At 44.1% G+C, this 16,160-nt stretch overlaps 1 protein-coding gene across 1 annotated transcript; it reads left to right on the forward strand.

Annotated features, from left to right (window-relative positions):
* The first annotated feature begins 14,877 nt into the window (after nt 1-14,877).
* Nucleotides 14,878-15,816, forward strand: LOC119844921 (olfactory receptor 52D1-like). The gene has a single exon (XM_038376378.1). It carries the CDS (start codon nt 14,878-14,880, stop codon nt 15,814-15,816), a length of 939 nt encoding a protein of 312 aa, XP_038232306.1.
* Nucleotides 15,817-16,160: the final 344 nt, after the last annotated feature.

Consider the following 16,160-nt stretch of genomic DNA (forward strand, 5'->3'; position numbering starts at 1 on the left):
TTATTAACTCGGTTTTTTTCCTAGAGCTCCAGGAAGAAATCCCAGCCAGTGTTTCACCCTATCTGTGATTTGGAGGGCAGGCCATAAATATAAAGGGAAGGGTAAACACCTTTAAAATCCTTCCTAGCCAGAGGAAAAACCCTTTCACCTGTAAAGGGTTAAGAAGCTAGGATAACCTCGCTGGCACTTGACCACAATGACCAATGAGGAGACAAGATACTTTCAAAGCTGGAAGGGGGGATGAAAAAAGCCTCTCTCTCTCTGTCTGTGTGATGCTTTTGTGAGGGACAGAACAGGAATGGAGTCTTAGAACTTAGTAAGTAATCTAGCTAGAGATGCGTTAGATTCTGATTTCTTTACATTGCTGAGAAATGTGCTGAATGGAATGGATATTCCTGTCTTTGTTTCTTTTTGTAACTTAAGGTTTTGCCTAGAGGGATTCTAATTACCCTGTAAGGTATTTACCATCCTGATTTTACAGAGGTGATTCTTTTTACTTTGTCTTCTATTAAAATTCTTCTTTTAAGAAACTGAATGCTTTTTTTGGGTCTATGGTCACTTATGCAAATTGGTGAGGATTTTATCAAACCTTCCCCAGGAAGAGGGGTGCAAGGTTTTGGTGAGGATTTTTGGGGGAAAGACATTTCCAAATGGGCTCTTTCCTAATAAAATAAAACCAGTTAGACATTTAGTGGTGGCAAAAGGTAAAATCATTTGTACCTTGGGGAAGTTTTAACCAGATAGGGTTAAACTGTTTGCAGGATAATTAACCCAAAGCCAACCTTTAAAGTCATGTTAGAAAGCTATGTGAATGGTAATTAGGGCCATTCATGGTAGATAGGCTACGACTTTAAATGCAAACCTGTCTTATTCGAAGTTAGAAGCAATACTAATTGTGACAGGTTTCAGAGTGGTAGCAGTGTTAGTCTGTATCAGCAAAAAGAATGAGGAGTACTTGTGGCACCATAGAGACTAACAAATGTATTTGGGCATAAACTTTCGTAGGCTAAAACCCACTTCACCAGATTCATGCAGTGGAAAATACAGTAGGAAGATATATATATATATATATATATATATTTATACACAGAGAACATGACAAAATGGGCGTGCCATACCAACTCTAATGAGACTAATCAATTAAGATGGGCTATTACAGGAGGAGAAAAAAAAATTGGTGTGGCCAGCAGGCCAGCTGGTGGAGGGGTGTGACCTGAGGGGTGTCTGGTGGAGGGGCATGGCCTGTGGGCATTGGGTCAGTGAGTGAGTGCCTGAGCAGTGGATGTTGCATGGTGTCTCCTTATCCTCCGCACTTTCGCCCAGGTTGGGAGGTGAACTCTGTGGATGCACCTCTGAACTCTGAGTCTGCATCATCGAACGACAGCAATTGTGATTGAGGTGCAGGGAAAGGACTTTTGGGTTGTTGGACTTCTTTGCTTATGATTTATGATTACGAATCCTGTTTGTGGTGTTTAAAAGGAATCCCTGCATGCTGAACCCAACCCTTGATGCTTCCAACCCTGACATTGAGAAGGGTTACATACCTTATTGTGGCCTTCACAATATCTCCTGTTTGTATTACTTCCATTTCTTTCTTTTAAACCTGAAGCCTATTAATTTCTTGGGTGACTCCTGCTTCTTCTGTTATTTGAAGGAGTAAACTAGACTTCTGTATTCAGAACTTTGTAGATCTCTATTTTATCCCCCTCTTAGTTGTGTCATTTCTGAGAAGAAAATTCCTATTCTTTTTAATCTCTCCGCAGATGGAAGCTGTTTCATACTCCTAATCATTTTTGTTGCTCTTCTTTTCCATTTCTAATATGTCTGTTTTGAGATGACGTGACCAGAATTGCACACAGTATCCATGGTTTGGGATTTATATAGTGGCATTTGTTATTTTCTAACTTCTTCTCTATTAATTTCCTAATAGTTCCTACTATTCTCTTAGTTTTTTGGGTTTTCTTTTCTTTTACTGCGGCTGCACATTGAGCAGATGTCATCAGAGAGCTATCTATGATGACTGTAAGATCTCTTTCTTGAATGGTAACAACTAATATAGACCCCCATCATTTGGTATTTATAGTTGGAATTATGTTTTCGAATGTGCTTTATTGCTTTCATTTGAATCTTTTAAAAGCCTAGGAGGGGATCCTCCCCATAACCTCATTGTGACACTGAATCCTATATTCTTCATAGTTGTATGATAATAATAGTATTATGAAATATATGATACATTTTGTACAAAATATCTCTTTTCATATGTCACTGGAAAAGATATGATTTGTTGAAAATGATTATCCTATTGCTGGTTTCAGAGTAGCAGCCGTGTTAGTCTGTATTCGCAAAAAGAAAAGGAGGACTTGTGGCACCTTAGAGACTAACAAATTTATTAGAGCATAAGCTTTCGTGAGCTAAGTGAGCTGTAGCTCACGAAAGCTTATGCTCTAATAAATTTGTTAGTCTCTAAGGTGCTACAAGTCCTCCTTTTCTTTTTATCCTATTGCTGTGCATTTTACATTCTTGTATTTGAAGTTATGAATATTGACTATCTATCTGTATTTCAAATGTAGTTACCCCAGGGTGACACCCACTAGCAAAATGCTTGCAGTCTAGATAGCGGGTTGTGAAAGGCCTATTCAGTGTAATGGGCCATTAGAGGAAACAACAGGCCTTAGGAGAAGCCTATCCCCCACAAGGGGAGCCTTCCTGAAAATGCTCCAGACAGCCTATAGATAATGGCTGCTATGACTCAGAAGCACATGCAAGGGCATGTGACCAGATCACATGACACTGAACTCCATTTGGGTACCTGTATTTTTCCACAAACTGGACTGGGAATTTTTTTTTTTTTTTTTTGGAACAAAGGATTCCTGCCATATGTTGAAGCTATATAAGTTGGGGTCTGATAAAATCTAGTGGCCTCAATCCCCACACAAAAGAACTCTTGGAAACACCCGAGGAACAAAGACTGAACTGGGCGAAGCGCTGGATCTAGGCTAAAAGGATTTCTAGCCTGTGTATGGAAACCTTCTGGACTGCTTGTATCACGAGCCAAGATGAGAAATTGCTAATTCATATCCAATCTATTTAGTATGTTTGATTTAGTTTGTGGTTTTATTTGCTATTTGTTTATTTGCTAGCTACCCTTCTTTAATCTAATTGGTATCATTATCACTTTGTTTCTCTAGTGAAACTTGATTTTGCTCTATCTAAACCAGTGTGCCCTTGAGTGAAGTGTCTGTGGAAAATCTCAGTTTGGGTAACATACCTATCCTTCCTACATTGAGGGGAGGGCAAACTCTAATGAACGCACATTGTACAGATCCCTGTGCAGTGCAAGAAAGTACAATTTTGGATTTATACTCCAGTGGGAGATGTGAGCCTGTGGATATGAGAAATTGGCTTCTGTCTGTTGTTTCTACTTGAGTGGCTTCATCTCTGTTTGGGTGTGTGGCGCCATCGACTGTCGTGTTGGGTGATCACAGGGCCTGGAGAGGCTGAGTCACCAGCAAAGCAGTGTGGAAAAGGGCCAGCCCTGCTGGATGGTTAGGGGGTGGTGCAGTTCCCACAGCTCCCAGAATGCACCCCGGGGGGTAAAACACACCAGACTCATACCCTCCAGACACCAATTAGTCCCCCAGGCACTTGTGACACAAGTATGGGAGAGGTCTGTATCCCAAACAAAAGATCCAGCTGTAGCAGTTCTTTGATTACTTTATCACTGGGTTCTCGCCCCAGGAGGGCACGCCTACCTAAAGTACCACCATACGGAAATGGCCTCAGGGCAACTTCTCAGGCAAACTTTATGGCTGTTCCCTTGTAAAACGTGGGTGTGATGAAGTGGGGATTTTTTCTTGTTATGTTGTATGTGAGCCTATGTGAGTCTTACTGTTCAGCCTAGGTGAGTCTTACTGTTTTCCATGAAGACCGTTTGTGCCTCAGTTTCCCTATATGCTGCACCAATACCTAGGTAGTGGGAATAAGCGTGTGTGATGTTGACTGAGACCATCCGGGGCAGGTGAGGCTGCCTGCACATGTACTATGGCCAGTGCCCTACGTAACCTGAGACCCAGCAGGGGGATTCAACCAGGTGACAACCAGATGACTCTTTGCTCAGGAAGGGACACAAAGGCCACAGGAAGAGCAACGGGTAGGGCAGGGTCCAGGCAGCTGAAAGTGGGTCACTCTCGGCTGGCTTGAGGCACAGGGGGTGGACCAGAGCCCTGGCTCCGGGAACCCCTCCCCACAAGGTGTACATTACTGAATGTTCCTGTTTTCTGTACTAAAAAATCTTTTCTATTATGTGTCCCTGTCAACTAATAAACCCTTCTGTTTTACTGGCAGGCTGAGAGTCACAGCGGATTGCAGAGTTGGGGTGCAGAGCTCTCTGGCTTCCCCAGGAGTACTGCCCAGGCAGACTCACTATGGGAAGCACACAGTGTGGGATGGGGATGTTGACGGCTCTGAGGACAGACCCAGGAAGGTAGAAGCTGTGTAAGCATCTTGCCCTGGTGGCAATATGCTCAGAGACAAGAGGCATGCCAAACCAGAGTCCTGGCTGGCTTCATATGGAGTAGTCCCAGAGCATCACCCCCATGACTTCGTGACAAAGGGATATCATGTGAAAGGAACTCCAGATCATTTTGGCCCTGGGTATGGTGAAGAAATCACAAAGTAAGTTGAGAAGCCCCATGGTTCTAGTTCTGACAAAAGATATATATCCACTTTCAACCTCACAAATAGATATTGGCAAATACCTTTCATGCCAGAATCCTGGGAGAACAAAGCCTTTGCCACACCCTTTGGCTTGCACCAATTCAAGATCAAGTCATTTGACCTTCACAGGGTGCACTGAATTTTCAGAGGCTAATAAAATGGATGTTACAACTGCATAGTGCAGATGGGACTATGTTACACACAGGAAAAAAAAGTCCAATTTCTTGGCTGAACAGTCTGCAATACTCAGATAGCCCTGCCAACCTGAGCCCCAGGTACTGGCAAATCATTTATTCACTCAAGGGAGAGGTTCTCAAGCTGCAGATCTCCAGAGTCTATTTTCTGCCTTTCCTGCTCCTCAAGGAGCTGAGGGAATTGTTGGCAAATCCTTCCCAAATTGAGAGTCCACAGGGACTGGACAGGGTGATCATAAAGATTGCTGTCTAGCACACTGAGTGTCAGATGTGAGATTCATACACTGATTCTCAGGGCTCTGCTGTAATGTTGCAGTAAGGCGCTTTCCTCTCTTGGCTGAGCAGGATTTTGGTGAGTTGCCTGTTTCTGCATTAAAGTTAGTGCTGAGGGCTCAAGAAGGGTTCCAGGGTTCAAATCAAGAACCGTTTGGGCAGGAATTCACTAGCACGGAGACTTGAACTATTCAATATTGTCAGAAACACAAAGGGATTACCTGGTAAAATTGGAACTACAAATCTATTGGAAATAGTTTAGACAAATATTTGCTTTTCAGATCAGTTCCTTGTCTCTTACTGTGTCTTTCTGTCTGTCTCAGTAGTTTCCTTTTTGGGGCTGTGTGGTTTTCCCTCTGGTTCACTCAAGTTTTCCAATTCAGTAACTTCACTGCACTGTTAGGTATTGCAGCCAAAGCCTCTGCAGTGGGATTCTCCTCTCACATTCTGTATTCAGTGGCCACTCCAGAGAGCAAAATCAGGGTTCACATGTTTTGTAATCCCATCTTTCATACCCGGTCTCAGAACACGACATAAACTGGGTCTTTCCTTCAGACTCAGCGCTATCTATAGTAGGACCCGAAACCGTGATTTTACAGGTGGGAGCTGAAAGTTAAACAGTAAGGGTGAATCTGGTCCCAATGACAAAACTCAAAACATGTCCAGGAGTTCACCCTAAATCAACACATAGGGACGAAATTAAATGGCCTGATTTACTCCAACCATGAGCCTCCAGTGACTTCAGCTGGAGTGGTCCCATGGTCTCTAAGGATGGGTGAGCTCATTTGTACCAAAAAAGAACTGACAGGAGAGAAGAGTTGCTGAAATCTCAAACTCACAGGCTTAGAGGTTCAAAGCAATTAGGATAACAATTTTTTTCTATGGAGAGACAGATTTGCTCTCTTTCTGCCCTTGCGTCTCCAATTCAGCAGAAAATGAGATGCATAAAAATGCAGTAATAATTTAAGCATGTCCTTGGCTGTGAAGGAGTCATGGAAAGGAGTCACCTAGGGAGGTCCAGGAACGCACTGTGTGTGTGTGTGTGGGGGGGGGTGAGCCAGCAGGAAATACAATATCCAGATCACAGTGGCGTGGAGTCCTGAAATCAGGCTATATAGAGAATGCAAATCCTGCCTAATGCACAGACCAGAGAGGGGTAAGGAGGACTCCTGGGGCAGGAGGGTGTCTCAGACTGTAACATATTGTGGACAACACTGTAGCAGATTGTCATGACACCATCCCGCATCCGGACCATCCCTCCTCTCGTTATAACATTCAAAAACCAGTCGGAGAACACTTCAATCTCTCTGGTCACACGATTACAGACCTGAGAGTGGCTATCCTTCAACAAAAAAACTTCAAAAACAGACTCCAATGAGAGACTGCTGAATTGGAATTAATTTGCAAACTGGATACAATTAATTTAGGCTTAAATAGAGACTGGGAATGGATGAATCATTACATAAAGTAAAACTATTTCCCCATGTTATTTCTCCCCCCACCCCACCCCCCACTGTTCCTCAGACTTTGTTGTTAACTGCTGGAAATGGCCCACCTTGATTATCACCACAAAAGGTTTTCCTCCTTCCCCCCCCCTCCTTCCTGCTGGTAATAGCTCACCTTAAGGGATCACTCTCCTTACAGTGTGTATGATAAACCCATTGTTTCATGTTCTCTGTGTGTGTGTGTATATAAATCTCCCCTCTGTATTTTCCACCAAATGCATCCGATGAAGTGGGCTGTAGCTCACGAAAGCTTATGCTCAAATAAATTTGTTAGTCTCTAAGGTGCCACAAGTACTCCTATTCTTTTTTGTGAATACAGACTAACACGGCTGCTACTCTGAAGCCTCAGGAAAGGGTGTCTGGTTTTCTAGCAGGCTGCAATATGTTAAAGCTGTGTGTTCTTCTGAGGAAGAGTTATTCATGCTGGCTCCTTTTAGTCTCCACGTCTTCTTTCCCTCCGGCCAGGTCTGTCCCTCTCTCCTTCCCTGCACAGGCTGAGCTGCTGCTGGGGTTCCTTTGGCCCCCAGAAAAGCTGTTCAGGCTGATCTCTCCCTTTTCCCTGGGGCAGGCAGCCACTGAATTTAACCTAGCCTGAGGAGATATTTCTGGGAGCTGATGCTGTGGGGTCTGGCACCTTCTTTTGGTCCTGGGTGAGGGGTCTCACTGTGTTGCAGGGCTGGAAGTTGTGGGGGTGGGGAACCTACATCAACAAGTGGCCAGCACTGGGAGATGTGGGGCAGAGAACGGGATGTACATGGGCAAGCAGGGAGCTCTCAGTCTTGAGAGTGTGGAGTTGCCTGCACTATTGCGATTTTGAGTACACAGCCAGTACTGGGATCTTTCCTGGCCCCAAGTTTGTTTAGGAAGTCTCAGGCTCTCTTTGCGCTATCAAGCCACAGAATTGCAATGTGGGTGTCACAACCTTTAATCAGTTTGTTTCCAATTGTTGTAATTTTTGTTATGTAACTTCAAGTATTTCACCTGTGGAAAGAGCCATTGTTTTTTTTAATAACACTGCACCTTCTACTTTTAGAAGTTATATTATTATGGTATGATTGTAGCATAATTATGATATATTTTACACAAGATGGGTCATGTAAGATGTGATTGTAAAAGGTATGATTTTTATGAATATGACATCATATTTCTATACATGTATCATTTTTGTATCTGAAGTTGTCAGGGTTCCTTCCCCACTCTGAACTCTAGGATACAGATGTGGGGACCAGCATGAAAGCCCCCTAAGCTTATTTCTACCAGCTTAGGTTAAAACCTGGTACACTGCCAATACCAAGCGATTTAACAAAGAACAGGGAAAGAGCCCACTTGGAGACGTCTTCCGCCAAAATATCCCCTCAAGCCCTACACCCCCTTTCCTGGGGAGGCTTGAGAATAAACAAGATGAGTACAAACCAGCCTTAGATTTTTAAAAGCAGAACTTTATTAGAAGAACAAAAAAAGAAAAGAAAACAACCTTGTAAAATCAGAAGCGAAGATAATCTCACAGGCAGTTAGATTCAAACCATAGAGAATCCCTCTAGGCAAAACCTTAAGTTACAAAAAGACACAAAAACAGGAATATACATTTCCTCCAGCACAGCGAATTTACAAGCCAAAACAAAGAAAAACCTAACACATTTCCTAGCTAGCTTACTTACTAACTTTACAGGACTTGGAGGACTTGCATCCTTGATCTATTCCCGGCAAAGATTTCACACAGACAGACAAAAGCCTTTCCCCCACCCTTCAGATTTGAAAGTTAACTTGTCCCCTCATTGGTCATTTTAGGTCAGGAGCCAGCCTGGTTACCTGAGCTTCTTAACCCTTTACATGTAAAAGGACTTTGCCTCTGCCTTTGCCAGGAGGGATTTTATAGCACTGTGTACAGACAGGTGGTGACCCTTCCCTTTATATTTACGACACGTCCCCCAAATCACAGATAGTGTCAGACAGCCGGTTCCACATTGGCTATGATTTCTTTCTGGAGCTCTAGGAGAAAATAGAGTAATAAGACACATGCACCTCTAAATATAGGACCAAGTGTATAAAGACTAACAATATTTCCCACATTTCAAGGATGATTTTAACCAGTTGATTCTGGGAAACTTTCATGGGAGAGCGCATCAGCCACTTTGTTAGAGGCTCCGGAGATGTGTTGTATTTCAAAGTTAAAATCTTGGAGAGCTAAACTCCATCAAAGAAGGTTTTTTGTTATTGTCCTTGACGGTATGAAGCCACTTCGATGCAGCATGGTCGATTTGTGGTTGGAAACACCGTACCCAAACGTATGGGCATAGCTTTTCCAGTGCACACACAATGGCATAGCATTCCTTTTCGCTGATTGACCAGTGGCTTTCCTTTTCAGACAGTTTTTGCTGAGAAACATGACAGGATGGAATTCTTGATCTGGTCCTTCCTGCAATAAAACTTCTCCCCCACCACACTCGCACACATCTGTGGTTACTAGGAATGGTTTGTCAAAACGGTTTGCTGGGGCCCTTAGCACAGGGTCAGACATAAGCGTTGCTTTAAGCTGGTTAAAGGCCTTCTTACACTCTTCAGTCCACTGAACTGCTTTTGGCTGTTTCTTTTTGGTTAGGTCTGTCAGTGGGGCGGCAATTTGGCTGTATTGCAGTACAAATCGTTTGTAATATCTGGCCAAGCCTAAGAAGGATTGGACCTGTTTCTTTGAGTTTGGGACAGGCCATATTTGGATAGCATCCACTTTGGCCTGTACGGGGTTAATAGTTCCTTGACCCACTGGTTTCCAAGGTAAGTCACTCTGTTTAGACCTATTTGACACTTCTTAGCCTTAACAGTTAGTCCTGCCTCCCTTATGCTCTCAAAGACTTTTTGTAGATATTTCAGGTGTTCTTCCCAGGAATCCGAAAATATGGCCACATCGTCAAGGTAGGCGAATTCATATTCTCCCAGTGCTGCTAGGACACCATCTACAAGTTTTTGGAAGGTGGCGGGGTACATTTCACAGCTCGAAAGGGAGCACATTAAATTCATACAGCTCAACATGGGTGGTGAAAGCTGACCTTTCCTTGGCGGATTCATCTAGCTGTACCTGCTAGTAGCCCTTGGTTAAGTCCAAGGTAGAGAAGAACTGGGCCCAATCCAGTTTCTCTAATAGTTCATCTGTGTCTCACATTGGATAGTTGTCTGGGTGAGTTACAGCATTTAGCTTACAGTAGTCCACGCAAAAATATATCTCCTCATCTGGTTTGGGAAGTAGAACCACTGGAGATGCAAATGCACTACCAGAGGGGCATATTACTCCCATCTGTAGCATATCCTGTATCTACTGTTCTATAGTAGTTTTAGCTTAAGGAGACACCCAGTAAGGTTGGACTCTAATTGGGTGAGCATTACCTGTGTCAATGGAGTGGTATGCCTCTACAGTCAGTCCTGGGGTGGCTGAGAACGTTGGCGCATATCTAGTGAACAGCTCCTTGATCTGCTGTTGCTGCATATGCCCAAGGGTCTTGGAGAGGTTCACCTCTTCCACGCCACCAGCACTTTTCCCTTCATAGTAGACACCTTGGGGCCACTCAGCGTCATCTCCTCCCTGGGCTGTAAACTGACAAACCTTTAATTCTCTGGAATAAAGGGCTTTAGAGAATGAATATGGTATACCTTAGGCTTTCGGTTGGAGATGGGGAATGCTATGAGATAATTAACAGCTCCCAGGCGCTTTTGGACCATGAATGGCCCTTCCCATGACGCTTCCATTTTATGGGCCTGGAGCGCCTTCAAGACCATGACCTGGTCTCCTACTTTGAAGGAACGCTCTCTGGCATGTTTATCATACCAGGATTTTTGCTCTTTTTGAGTATCTTGTAGGTTTTCTTTAGCAAGGGCTTGAGAGGTTCGGAGGGCATTTTGTAGCTTGGTTACAAAGTCCAGAATGTTAGTTCCTGGAGAAGGTGTAAACCCCTGCCATTGCTGCTTCACCAACTGTAATGGCCCCTTAGCCTCATGGCCATATACAAGTTCAAATGGTGAAAACCCTAAACTGGGATGTGGTACAACTCTGTAAGCAAAGAGCAACTGCTGCAACACTAGGTCCCAATCCCTGGAGTGCTCATTTACGAATTTACATATCATGGCCCCCAAAGTTCGATTAAACTTCCTCACCATGCCATATGTTTGATGGTGATAAAGGGTGGCAACCAAATGATTCACCCATGAGCTTCCCAAAGGATTTTCATGGTTCCTGCCAGGAAATTAGTTCCTGCATCTGTAAGGATGTTGGAGGGCCAACCTACCCTGGCAAAAATGCCTGCTAGTGCCTGACATACACTTTTAGCCCTAGTGTTGCTTAGAGCTACTGCTTCCAGCCATCGGGTGGCCAAATCCATGAAAGTCAGTATTTGCTGCTTTTCTCTGGGTGTCTTTTTCGGAAGAGGACCCAGAATATCCCCAGCTACTCGCTGAAATGGAACTTCAATGATGAGGAGTGGCTGGAGAGGGGCTTTGACCTGGTCTTGGGATTTTCCCATTCTTTGGCATACATCACAAGACCGGACATAGGTATAAATATCCTTGCCCATTCCCTCCCAGTGGAACGACTTTCCCAAATGGTCTTTGGTCTTGTTCACACCAGCATGGCCACTAGGATGATCGTGGGCTAAGCTTAAGAGCTTTACCTGGTACTTAATTGGAACTACCAACTGTCTCTGAGGATGCCAGTCTTCCTGGTGTCCATCAGAAAGAGTTTTCTTGTACAAAAGTCCTCTTTCTACAACAAACCTGGATCGATTAGAAGAGCTGAGAGGCAGTGGGTTGCTCCGTGCCACCATCCAAGCTCTCTAGAGGCTTTCATCTACTTCCTTTTTGGTTTGGAACTGTTCCCTTGATGCTGGAGACATCAGTTCCTCATTGTATTGTGGACTTGGGCTTCGTCCCTCTGGAAGCAATGCAGGTAATGGGGCTGTTTCCATTGACTGTCAACCTCTCTCCGCTGGTGCACTATGTTGGGGTTCAGGTTCCAGCTGAGTCTCATGTGTAGGGTTATCTGCTGCTGCCAGTGGAGGTTTGGTGGGGCCCTCTGGTGACGTCTTTCCCCAAAATATCCCCCCAAGCCCTTACACCCCCTTTCCTGGGGATGCTTGAGAATAAACAAGATGAGCACAAACCAGCCTTGGATTTTTAAGACCCAAAATACCCAGTCAGATTCTTAAAAACAGAACTTTATTAGAAGAACAAAAAAAGATAAGAGAACAACTCTGTAAGATCAGAATGGAAGATAATCTTACAGGCAGTCAGATTCAAAACATAGAGAATCCCTCTAGGCAAAACCTTACATTACAAAAAGACACAAAAACAGGAATATACATTTCCTCCAGCACAGCGAATTTACAAGCCAAAACAATGAAAACTGAATGTATTTCTAGCTAGATTACTTACTAACTTTACAGAAGATGAAGGGCTTGCATCCTTGATCTGTTCCCAGCAAAGATATCACACAGACAGACAAAAGCCTTCCCCCCCTCCTCCAGATTTGAAAGTATCTTGTCCCCTCATTGATTATTTTGGGTCAGGTGCCAGCCAGGTTACCTGAGCTTCTTAACCCTTTACAGGTAAAAGGACTTCGCCTCTGGCCAGGAGGGATTTTATAGCACTGTACACAGAAAGGTGGTTACCCTTCCCTTTTTATTTATGACAGAAATTATGAACACTGACTATGTATCTGTATTTAAAATGTAGTTTGACATGAGTACAGCCTACTAGGCAACATGATTTCATTCTAGTTCGCTGCTTGGAAAGGGTCTGTTCAGAACAACAAGGCATTAGGGGAAAAAGTAGGCCTCAGGAAAACTTATCTCCAACCCTATGAGCCTTTCTGGGAATGTTCCAGACAGTCATTAGGTAATGGAAGTTTTTTATCTACAAGAGCATGTGACCAGGCCACATAACTCTGGATTCCATCTTGGGATGTCTCTACTTTTAACCGCAAACTGGTGTGAGAACCAAATTTATGCCTTTAAGTGAAGTGTCTGGGGGGGGGGGAAATCTGAGCTTGGTTACCAGAATTATGCATTCTCCTCTCCATATTGAGGGAGGGGTGAACTGGGTAACAAATTCATACTGGATGGAATTTGGACCAGGGCAGGACAGTACAAGTTTGGGGTTGTAGGCTAGGGAGCTGATGGTTGTTTTGGCTGTATTCTCTTTATTATTGGTTCATGCAGTGGCTGGTCAGAGATCCTGCATGTATTTGCGTCTGGGTGTATCCCTGCCTGTGTGAATGCTGATGGAGGTGCAGGCCCAGGAGTGGGTCTGCACCTTGTCCCAGCAGCAGAACGAGAGAGGGAGCCCAGGCTGCCGAGTCAGTGGGCTCAGTGGTTCTCCAGTTCTAGGTGTCAATCCAGAAAGAACCTGTCATACTTGGCTTCTCAGCTGCTTAAATATCTCATCACACTCTGACTCCTTTGTCTGAATTTTCCTTCTCCATCCCAGGCTACCCCGATTCCAAAAGCACGCTGGTCACCAGTTTCAGCTCCATGCTGCCCTGTCATGCTTGGCTCCCACAGCCATCCGAGCCATCCCACGTTCCCCACAGCTCTTCCTCTGCAGGGAGTGAGGTGCCTCCCATCACACCTGCTCCCTTGGTTGGGGAGTAATTAGTGACTGTGTCTCACCGGTGAGAAATCTCACACATGAGCGGCAAATGTAAAGACACCTGTGCAAGCTTCTCTTGTTAAATGCCACCATTCGCTACTGCATGTAGCAGCTGTATTTATCTAGGGCGTCACATGTCCCAGAGTTCCTGCTCTCATTATATAATGTTCATAGACCTCAGTTTTTAAGTTCTTCGTGTGTATCAACACTGGAAGTGCCATGTAGTCTGTATGGTGGCAGCCTGAAAGAGTGGGCCACTGGCAAATGAACATTAAACCCCAGATGCTCTGGAACCATTTCTAGCCAACTCTGTAAGTCATTAATGTCAAGGGTTGTAAATTCATTCCTCAGTGTTGAGATTTTATGGGGTCAAATCATTATTTTTATATCATCTCCAAATTTCATCGATTTTCAGGCATGAGCACAGTGAGCAGCTGAGTTGCTAGCACGTGACTGTGTTTACACTTGTCAGACAAAGCTGGGTGCCTGCAAGAAAGTGTTTCTCAAGAAAGAACAAAGGAAGTAACAGAGGTGCAGCCCTGTATTCTTAAATACCAAGAATCTTTTGCTCTTCATGCCCAGTCTGCTAGCACAAAGTCATAGCCCAGCATGATAATGTTTGCTTCCATTGCAGAAACTTGGTTTCTTTCCAACATAGGAAATGCATTGTATATCAGACCTGTCCAGGTGCTGCAGAAGAAGGTGTAAAAACCCACCAATAGATGTGTGACTTGACCCCCATGAGGTTTCACCCTAATGAATAACAGTTAGAGATTAGCTTGATTCCTGAAATATGTGGACATATAGATTTTTCAAAATATTTATTTAGCTGTAACTGTTGTGAGTAGATAATCTCACATTTTATGTAAATGTCCATACCCCTTCTGCCTCTTGCTGACCTCATAGACTGAACTACCTTTCCACCAGTCAGTATTTTAAAGATTTTCTCATGTCCTCTGCTATTCATCTCCTTTCTAAGGTAACAATCACACTCTTTTCAGTCAATCTATGCATGATATTTTCACCAGATCATTGATCATTCTTGTTGCCCTTGCATGAACCCCTCTAGATCTGCAATATCCTGTGTGAGAAAGGTGCCCAGTACTACACAGAGGAGTCATAGGAGGGTGAGACATTGCTGACTTTTTCCAAGGCATCGTTTTTCCTTTAGGATTTCCCATCTCTCTGGATCCCTCCTGGATCCCAGTGTTTGGTCAGTTTTTGTCCATTCTTGCATTGTAAGCAGAGTTTCACAGATCTGTGTACCATAATACCCAGATCCCTGTCCTGAGTTCATACAGTTAAATTAGAACATTTTGACATGTTTGAGAAGTTCAACTTTTTCCCTCCAGTGGAAACACACATTGCAGTTATTGACATCAAAGTTCATCTGCCATCATGCTGCCCATTCACTGGCTCAATTAGCTTTCTAGATGTGTAATAACTAAAAAATATTTACTGTTCTATTTCCTATAAAGCGTGTAACCCACCTCTCTATGCTTCTCTCCCTCACAGATGCCTTGAGTATTTCTGAGCCCGTTAGACCTATTGAACAACTCATGGCAGGTGTCAACCTCACCCCCTCTGACCCTCGAACTTTCATCCTAACAGGCATCTCTCACCTGGAGTCTGCCCATGAATGGATTTCCATCCCTTTCTCTATATCCTACATAATCGGCCTTCTGGGAAATTTCATGCTTCTGTTTGTTGTAGGCAAAGAACAGACCTTGCACAAGCCAATGTATCTACTGATCTGCATGCTGGCGGTCACAGACATTGCCATGTCTACCTTTGTCGTGCCGAAGGCATTGTGCTTATTTTGGTTCAATTTGAAAGGCATTACTGTGGGTGGCTGCCTCACACAGATGTTCTTCCTTCACATGGTTTCTATTATGCAGTCAGCCATCCTCGTAATAATGGCCTTTGATCGCTATGTTGCCATATGTAGCCCTCTGAGATACGCCACAATACTCACCAATGCACAAATAGCAAAGCTAGGGTTAGTGGGTTTGATAAAAGCTGTTCTCTTTACTCTGCCCATGCCCATACTCCTGAGCAGGCTGCCATTCTGTGCAAATCGCATTATCCCAAACACATACTGTGAGCACATGGCTGTGGCGAAGATGTCGTGTGGGGACATCACAGTCAACAAGACGTATGGCATGGTGATAATGTTTCTAGTCATCGGGTTAGATCTGACACTCATTGCCCTGTCCTATGGTCTAATCATCAGGGCCGTCCTCGGAATCTCCTCCAAGAAAGCCCACCAAAAAGCCCTCAACACTTGCATAGCCCACATCTTTGTGATGCTGATGTATTATCTTCCCGGTCTCTTCTCCAACCTGACACACCGGTTTGGTCAGGGCATTGCTCCTCACATTCACATCATCTTAAACAACCTCTATCTTCTTGTTCCTCCCATGCTCAACCCTATCATTTATGGGGTCAAAACCAAAGAGCTTCGTGACAAAGTTGGCAAATACACCTGCAGAAGTTAATTGCTGGGGGGCCACTACTTTGAAACCTGTGTGACAAGGGGGGAAAGGAGATCTCCTCATTAATCAAGAGTACCCTGTCCCAGTTTGGCTGAGCTCAACATTGTGCAAGTTCACAGTCTGACAAGTTCCTCACACCTAATGTCTTCTCACTCCATCACCAACCACTGCTCTCTCCGTTGCTGAGTTCCCTCTCTCTGACCATCACCTGATCTTTTTCTTTGTCACCCATCAGACCCCAACCCCACACACCATCATTCGGCCTTTCCATAACTCCCAGAATACCAGAAGATACTTCAACTTTCTGATGCAAGGTGAATCTTCCATTAATGTGGACAAACTCCTGC

The sequence above is a fragment of the Dermochelys coriacea genome, chromosome 1 (genome assembly GCF_009764565.3).
Source record: "Dermochelys coriacea isolate rDerCor1 chromosome 1, rDerCor1.pri.v4, whole genome shotgun sequence".
Classification (NCBI taxonomy): domain Eukaryota; kingdom Metazoa; phylum Chordata; order Testudines; family Dermochelyidae; genus Dermochelys; species Dermochelys coriacea.

Coding starts and splice junctions, on each gene's coding strand:
- LOC119844921 (XM_038376378.1), top strand. CDS start 14,878: ATGGCAGGTGTCAACCTCACCCCCTCTGACCCTCGAACTTTCATCCTA.